This window comes from Giraffa tippelskirchi, chromosome Y (assembly GCF_054371585.1).
Source record: "Giraffa tippelskirchi isolate mGirTip1 chromosome Y, T2T-mGirTip1v1.2.pri, whole genome shotgun sequence".
Lineage (NCBI taxonomy): Eukaryota > Metazoa > Chordata > Mammalia > Artiodactyla > Giraffidae > Giraffa > Giraffa tippelskirchi.
In genome coordinates this window covers 11,255,166-11,263,979 of record NC_137290.1, presented here as the reverse complement: position 1 = coordinate 11,263,979, position 8,814 = coordinate 11,255,166, and the positions used below count along the sequence as shown (strand labels likewise).

Sequence of the window (8,814 nt, the reverse complement as noted above, 5' to 3'; positions counted from 1 at the left end):
CCTCGCCCAGCGCCCCTCCCCCACTGTGGGGCCAGGCCTTCCTGGGAAAGGCACAGAGGCTCAAGATTCAGAGACCCAGGGGTGGGGGTCCTGAAGGATTACAGACACACAGTGACTCCCTCCCGCGAGCTGACCCCCTGCTCGGGACACACAGGGGGACACTCTCAACAACTCCCAGCCACACCCCTGGCCCCAGAGCCCCACGTGTACAAATAAAGACACACTTTGCACTTGTAGATCCTGAAACACACGCAAATGGGCAGTAACACATCGTGAGGTTCAAGAACGCTCAGGCACGCAAGCGTGCGTACACACACACACACACAGACGTGCAGATACACACAGCTTCAAATACTGGGCACTTCCAGGCACACACACTCAGGACACACATATTTGCACAATTCAATCTGAAAGGACACTCTATGGGACACCCAGACCACCTCTGTCTGACACCCCAGGCTCAACCCCCAGTCTCACCTGGGGACCCATCCCCCAGAGGCTTCCCCTCTCAGACCACCCCACCCCTACCCGCAGGTTCACTAGCCTTTACACTCTCTCCAGATGGTGTTTTTAAACATCAGAATCACTGCTTTGGACTTACAGGCTTGGTAAACAGTGAAACCTACTAGGAAATCAAATCACACAGATAAGCAGAGAGAAACCCTGGCGTGTCTCTCTAAGACACTCTCGGAGACACCCAGCCGTGCACACGGACACACACATACCCACACCCACACCGCAGTCACAGACATTCCTGGAAAATCAGAGTCACCCCTTCAGCTCGCGGGCCTTTTGGAAACGCTAAGACCCGCTCACAGATCCACACACACAAACGTTCAGGTTTAGGTTCGTGGAGCTTGAAAGAGCAGACAATCCGGGCAGATACACACACCAGACACACGCATGTACGGACTTGCAGAAACACCTATTTTCAAACAGACACTTTGGACACGGGGACATAAAGACACAGACGCCTTGGCAGACACGTTTGCAAAGCCGGAATCGGCCTCCAGACACAGGATCGCCTAGGGCTGGACCCGGGGGCCGACGCCCGGTCTCCCCCAGAGGTCGCCCCCCTCAGATGCGCGTCCCCGGCGCGCTCCAGGCACCCGCCGGCCGCAGGCGCGGGCGCGGAGACACACGAGGCTCCATAATGCTCCGGCAAGCACGCTTCTCGCCAGCTTGCTCTGGTGCCCCCGAAAGGCTCCGGAGGGGTTGCACGCCCCTCCGCACTCCCCCAGGCCCCCGTCTAGGCTCCCCCGAGTCAGCCTCCTGAGCTGCCTCCGGCCGTTCCGGAAGGAGGCCCCGGCCCTGCCGCCTCCCCAGAGCGCCTCGTCCCCCAAGGGAGCCGCGCGGCCCGCAGACCCGCGCTCCTACCTCCTGGCGTCTTCGGGCCGGGCGCCTGCTCCTCTTGCACCTGCCCAGGGAGGAGGCCCAGCCAGGCCTTCACCCACAAGGCCCAGTCCTCCCTGCCCTCCAGCCTCCTCGGAGCCCTCGGACCACGAATCGCCCGCCTCGCGCCTCAGAAGGGTCTGAGGACTGCGGCCGCCCTCGGGGAGCCGCGGGCTCCTCGGGGGACTCCTCGGCGCGGGCGCCCGCGCCCCGCCGCCGGAACGCACCCGCACCTCCTGGCGGGCCACCTCCGCCCTCCCCGCGGCGACCCCGTAGCGCCAGCCCGCGGCCCGCCGCCCGCTGCCCTCGCCCGCCGCCCGCCGCCCTTCGCCCGCCGCCCCGCACTGCGCACTCGCCCGGATGGCGCAGACCCTTCGGAGCCCCGGCAGCGACTCGGCTCTGGGCTGCCCAGAGGCACAGAGTCGGGGCGGGCGGCCCCGCGCCGCTTCCTGGAGTCCCGCGGGGGCGGTGTGGGCGGTGGGTTCCTGGAAAACCCGCCTGGAGACACCCTGGACAAAAGCACGGAAGGAGCGGCTCCAGACCACCGACCCCGCCCCGGCCCACAGGGACTCAGATCGGATCGGTGGTTACAACAGTGCCCAAAACAGAGAGCAAGTGCTAGTGCTGGCTGTGGTTTTATTACCAGGGTTGGAGGGTTGGAAATGTTGTTCTCATACCTGCTGTGTGAGCCCAGCATCCCTGGAATACTGTGTCCCTGGCGGGGGTTCCACCTGGGCCCCCCGCCCCCAGCGCCCCTTCCCCTCTCCGACCTCGACCCGGCCCGGGCCCAGGTCTTCCAGGAGGCAGGTGGGGTTGACAGGGAAGAACCAAGAACCGTGTTATACTGCCGAGCTGCGGAGACCCAAGGGCCTGGATGCCCGGGGGTGGGGGGGTGGCACTGATGTTTGGGCCCTGGGGGCCCGCCCGGCGCCATCTTCAGATACACAGTGACCCCCAAGGCACGCCTGCCCACACACTCACTGCTGCTCACAGTGGCCTACTCTCAAAGCCCCAAGATGTAGTTCTCCTCCATGGACCAGAATCTCCTCCCCTCTTTTTTTGTTATGCAGATAATTAGAATGAGGACGTTTTCTTGGGTATTGACCATGCAGTAGGCACCAACCCAGTGTCTTTACACATGTCGATCCCCTTAATGCTCACGACCACGTGGCCAATTCTGTTATTCTGTCTCTTTCTGAGATAAGAGAACAGAGGCACAGAGTTCCTGTCGCTTGCTTCAGGTCACACAGATCATAAGGAGCCAAGCCAGGATTCAAATCCAAGGAGGCTGGCTCCAGAGACTGTGCCAACAGGACTTAGCAGTTAAACAACAACAACAAGCCTCTGTATCAGACTCCTTTGGGGCAAGCAACAGAAACCTTGATTCAGGGCCTTTGCACTGGCTGTTTCCTCCCCCTGCAGTGCCCTTCCCCCAGGGTTTTTCTGTTGTTGATTCAATCAGCATCTTTTCCAGTTCTTCCTTGCATGAAGGTATTGTTGACTTCACCGTTTATGAGATATTTATGACAGTTCTTTGGTGCTGGCTGACTTTAAGATTATCACCAGTTTCCAGCCCTCTGTTACTTAGGAAAGCACCCACTCATTTCTGAGAAGTCAAATGATCACCCATGAACTTCAGCACTTCAACAGTTTAGAAGATTATAGAGCGAGTTTTCTCTTTAAGATAATACATGCATTTCACAAGAATCCCAAGTCATAACAAGGTGTATTCATTAAAACAAACAAACAAAAAGCCTCTCTCTCTCTACCTTCTACTTTTGAAGTTTCAATTTTGGGGATATTTATAATCTATTCATCTTGAGAAATTTCTTTCAAAAGTTTTGCCTTCAAAAACCAGACTCCAGGGGTACAAGCACATATCCTTCCGACTGATTAAAGAAAAGCAGGAGAGTCGGTGAGGCGGTGAAACCCCTGGAACTCTTGTGCATTGTTATGGAAGTGTGAATTGGTGCTGCTCTTTAGAAGAGAAAATTGGTGGCTGGCATAACTGCACATATGCATGTCGAACCCCAACAACCCTGTTCTTGGGTATATTCCCTGTAGAAATGCGTATTAAGCTAACAGAGGGTGTGTACGAAGATGTTTCATGACACCTCTCACACTGTTGGTGGGAATATGAACTGGTGCCGTCACTCTAGAGAACAGTGTGGAGGTTCCTTACAAACTAAAAATAAAGCTATCGTATGAGCCAGCAATCCCACTCCCAGGCATGTTTCTGAAGAAAACTCTACTTGGAAAATTCCACGCATCCCTATGTTCAGAGCAGCACTGTTTACATCAGCCAAGACATGGAAGAAACCTCAGGGTCCATCAGCAGACGAACGGTTGAAGAAGATGTGGTACATATACACAATGGAGTATCACTAAGGCATCAAAAAGAATGAAATTATTCCATTTGCAGCAACATGGATAGACCTAGAGATTATCATACTCAGTGAAGTCAGGCAGAGAAAGACAATTACCTTATGATATAACTTATAGATGGAAACTCATACAAATGGACTTAGGAAACAGAAACAGACTCGCAGACATAGGAAACACACTTAAAATTACCAACAGGGAAAGGGGTTGGGGAAGGGATAAATTAGGCTTTGGGATTAGCAGATACAAACTGCTATATACAAAAATACATAAGGTCCTGCTGCATAGCCCAGGGAGCTCTATCTAATATCCTGTAATGAAAACCAATCTGAAAAATCCTACCTATTTCTATCCGAATCACTTTGCTGTGCCCCCAAAACTAATACAACATCGTAAATCCACTATACTTTTTAAAACAAAAACAAAAATGAACTCATATATATATATATGTGCTGCTGCTTCGGTAGTTGTCTGCCCTTTGTGACCCTATGGACTGCAGCTTGCCAGTATATATAGGCTTCCCTCATGTCTCAGACAACAAAGAATCTGCCTGCAAAACTATAGGTTAACTCATATATATATCCGTTCAGTTGAGTCCAGTTGCTCATTCGTGTCCAACTGTTCACGACCACACAGACTGTAGCACACCAGGCCTCCCAGTCCACCACCAACTCCCAGAGTTGACTCAAAGTCATGTCCATGAGGTTGATGATGCCATCCAACCATCTCATCCTCTGTCATCCCGTTCTCCTCCCACTTTCAATCTTTCCCAGTATTTTTTAAATTTTTTATTGAAATTTTTATACAATATTGGTTCTCTTTTATGTTTTTTTTTTTTTAACAAGGCATGTGGGATTTTATCTCCCCGAACAGTGATTGAACCTGCACCCCTGCATTGGAAGGGGCAGTCTTAAGAAACGATATTTAAATCCTTGTTATCATTCTGCTGATGTAGTATCAGGTTAACCCATGTATGAGCCGGAATGGCTTCCCCGGATCTCAATATGTGAAAACTTCTTTATTTCCAAAAGCCACAAGGAAAATGTGAGGCCTGTGAGGGAACTTCAGCCTGTGAGGCTGACTTTCTGGATCCCTCCCCTGTCCTGGGGCTACCCATGTGGCCCAGTGGTAAAGCATCTGCCTGCCAGTGCAGGAGATACAGGTTTGTTCGCTGGGTCGGGAAGAATCCTGGAGGAGGAAATGGCAACCCACTCCAGTATTCTCACCTGGAGAATCCCCTGGACAGGGGAGCCTGGTGGCTACAGTCCCCAAGGTCTCAAAAAGTCGGAGGCCGCTGAGCATGCCCACACACACACACAGGAAGGAAACTGAAATCAGCCATCCTCTGTAACATAGACAGGACTGAATTAAAGATTAGTAAGGCTAGGCACTTAAAAAAACAAACAAAAAGAAACAGACAGACAAAACCACACATGCGTGATTTGTCTTCGCTGGAAGTCTGAAAATCTAATATCTGCAGAGGCTGGGCAAAGACATCCAGTGAATTATTAGTGAATTAGTGAATCTAGCCAATTGATAGAATAGGGAGTGATGCGGGCTCTGGAGAAACGGAATCTGTTGCAATGAGGCGGCCGCTCCAAGCTTCTGCCAGCTGGTGGTGGTGGACCAAGACCTGCCAGATTCTCTGATACTTTTCAAGAGAACCCAAATTCCAGGTTGTTATTTAAACTTCTTGACTTGGCAGTTAACTCAACTATCAAGGGCTTCTCAGGTGGTGGTAAAGAACCTGCCCACCAACGCGGGAAGACAAGAGACTCGGGTCCATTCCCTGGGTTGGGAAGATCCTAACCAAGCAGAGGGAAGAAGAAAAGGAAGTGGCACTGTGCATGTAAAATACCCGCCTCCAAGGCTCAATCCTAGCCCAGCCACGTACCACCTGTGTGACGTTAGGCAAGTTGCTTAACCTCTCTGTGCTTTGGTTTCTTTATCTGCAACATGTAGGAATAACAATGTCCCCTCACCCACCATAGAATTGTCATCCTGCTGCTGCTGCTCAGTCACTCACTTGTGTCCAACTTATGGACCACAGCCTACGAGTATCCCCTGTCCCTGGGATTCTCCAGGCAAGAACACTGGAGCGAGTTGCCGTTCCCTTCTCCAATGCATGAAAGTGAAAAGTGAAAGTGAAGTCCCTCAGTCCAGCCCGACTCTTCGAGACCCTGTGGATTGCAGCCGGCCAGGCTCCTCCATCCATGGGATTTTCCAGGCAAGAGTACTGGAGTGGGGTGCCATTGCCTTCTCTGAGAATCATCATGAGGAGTAAGTAAAGTTAGTACAGGTGTAACTGTGAGAACCGTGCCTGGTATGTAAAACCCTGTGTCTCTACTACTGTCTCCGAATGGGTGAGTCTGTGTTTCTCAAAACTGTGTGGGACGGACTCTTCATGGATATAAATAACAATACTGCAAACATCACGACTGGGGACTTCCCTGGGGGTCCAGTGGTGAAGAATCCACCTGCCAATGCCGGGGGCCCAGGTTCAATCCCTGGTCTGGGAAGATTCCACATGCTGCAGGGCAGCTGAGCCCATGCGCCAGCCACGACTGCTGAGCCCGTGTGCTGTAACTACTGAAGCCTGTGGACCCTGGAGCCCATGCTATGCAACAGAGAAGCCGCCGCCATGAGAATGCCACATATCGCAACCCCAGGATAGCCCCCGTTCGCTGCAACTCAAGAAGGCCCTTTTGCAGCAACGAAGACCCCGTGCAGCCAAAAGCAAATACATAACTTAAGAAGCATCATAATCTGAAGCAGTGGAGGGGAGCAGACACCCTGGGTTTGAGCCTCGGCCAACGCGAGACGTCAGCTTGGCTGCTGAGTGGCATGGAAGCATTGCTTCGGGGGTAGGATGAGATTTTAGGAACTGCATCTCCACGAGCACTGCCCACAGTATTTCCATCCTGCCGTCTCACAGCTCTGGCTGACATGCCTCCACTCACGGGGATCTCACGTAGAACAGTGGTTATTCAGACAAGGATGGCCATGCCCCCCTAAAAGGGATCTGTGGCACCAACTGCGGACATTTTTGGGTAGAGACAGGGGATGTTGGTCAACCTCCTGCAGTGCACAGGACCACCCCCCAGCAAAGACGGATCCAGCTCCCATGCAACAGAAGCACCAAGCTGGCCGCTTTGACCCCTCAGTCTTGAATCCCTGATACTGCATCAGCAGAGTGACAACAAGGATTTAGATGTTCTTTCCTAAGAATTCCCCTTCCAATGTAGGGGGTGCAGGTTTGAGGCCTGGTCAGGGAGATAAAATCCCACATGCCTCGTGACCAAAACAACCCCATAAAACAGAACCAATATTGAAAAAAATGCAATAAAAATGGTCCACATTTAAAAAATCTTCAAAAAATGAATAAATATTGCTTCCTGAGAGTCAGATACCAACCTGAGTGAGTGCTTTTGTATATGAGACACTTAATTCTCCGAACCACCCCAGGAGGCAGGACCCATTTTATCATTCCCCCTTTCACAGATAGAAAAATGAGACACAGAGGTTAAACAATTTGCCGAGGTCTGATACATGGTGCTGAAGACGACTCCTGAGAGTCCCCTGAACAGCAAGGAGACCAAACCAGTCCCTCCTAAAGGAAATCAACCCTGAATATTCATTGGAAGGACTGATGCTGAAGCCGATGCTCCAATACTTTGGCCACCTGATGCGAAGAACTGACTCGCTGGAAAAGACCCTGATGCTGGGAAAGATTAAGGGCAGGAGGAGAAGGGGAAAACAGAGGATGAGATGGTTGCATGGCATCACCGACTCAATGGACATGAGTCTGAGCAAACTCGAACTAACTAAAATACAATCTTTTTGGTCTCCCTTATATGCATTGTACATCTACTTCAATTATTTAGGAAAAGGGCACCTTGACCAGAAATAGTGTCCATGTTAAAAATAAAGATTAAGGACCCTCCTTCTGGGTCACCAGTGTTTGTTCTTCTTTGATAGGAAGACTCCCTTCCCAGGTGCCTGGTCCACACTGACTCGATATGTATGTGCTGGTCTCTCTTTTAACACTGAAGAAATATAACCCCCCTGACTCGTTTAATGTTTTTGTTCTGTTGTTTTGCAGTGGCTGAGTTATGTCTGACTCACTGTGACATCATGGACCACAGCACACTAGGCTTCTCTGTCCACCATCTTCCCGAGTTTGCCTAAACTCACGTCCATCGAGTTGGTGATGCCATCCAACCATCTCATCCTCTGTCAACCCCTTCTCCTCCCACCTTCCATCTTTCCCAGCATTAGGGTCTTTTCCAGAGAGTCAGTTGTTCACATCAGGTGGCAAAAGTATTGGAGTTTCAGCTTCATTCATTCCAATGAACTGAGGGTTGATTTCCTTTAGGATTGACTAGTTTGATCTTCTTGCGGTCCAAGGGACTCTCATGAGTTTTCTCCAGCAACACAGTTCAAAATATCAATTCCTCAGTACTCAGCCTTCTGACAGCCTTTGTTCTGACAATATATAAAACCGTGCTGAAAACTTGGAGCAGCTTCTCAGAATAATCTGGGAAGATGACTTTCAGGTTGGCCATGTTTGGCTTATAGAAATCAAGAATTTTTTCTATCATAAGTAAACACAACTCTTCTCTCTTCTTATTATCAGTTCAGTTCAGTCACTCAGGCATGTCCAACTCTTTGCGATCCTGTGAATTGCAGCACACCAGGCCTCTCTGTCCATCACCAACTTCCGGAGTCTACCCAAACCCATGTCCATTGAGTCAGTGATGATATCCAACCATCTCATCCTCTGTCATCCCCTTCTCCTCCTGGCCCCAATGCTACCCAGCATTAGGGTCTTTTCCAATGAGTCAACCCTTCGCATGAGCTGGCCAAAGTATTGGAGTTTCAGCTTCAACATCAGTCCTTCCAGTGAACAATCAGGATTGATCTCCTTTAGGATGGATTGATTGGATCTCCTTGCCGCCAAAGGGACTCTCAAGAGTCTTCTCCAACACCACAGTTCAAAAGCATCAAGTCTGCGGTGCTCAGCTTTCTTCACCGTCCAAC

The 8,814-nt window shown here is 50.9% G+C and overlaps 1 protein-coding gene across 1 annotated transcript in view; it reads left to right on the top strand.

Moving 5' to 3' along the window:
* The first annotated feature begins 255 nt into the window (after window positions 1-255).
* LOC145537700 (uncharacterized) overlaps window positions 256-8,814 on the top strand; it is a 73,048-nt gene continuing 64,489 nt past the window's right edge. Inside the window, 3 exon segments of the mRNA XM_081568549.1 lie at window positions 256-272; window positions 459-534; window positions 1,254-1,869. Of these exon segments, the coding sequence (XP_081424675.1) occupies window positions 256-272; window positions 459-534; window positions 1,254-1,869 (709 nt within the window).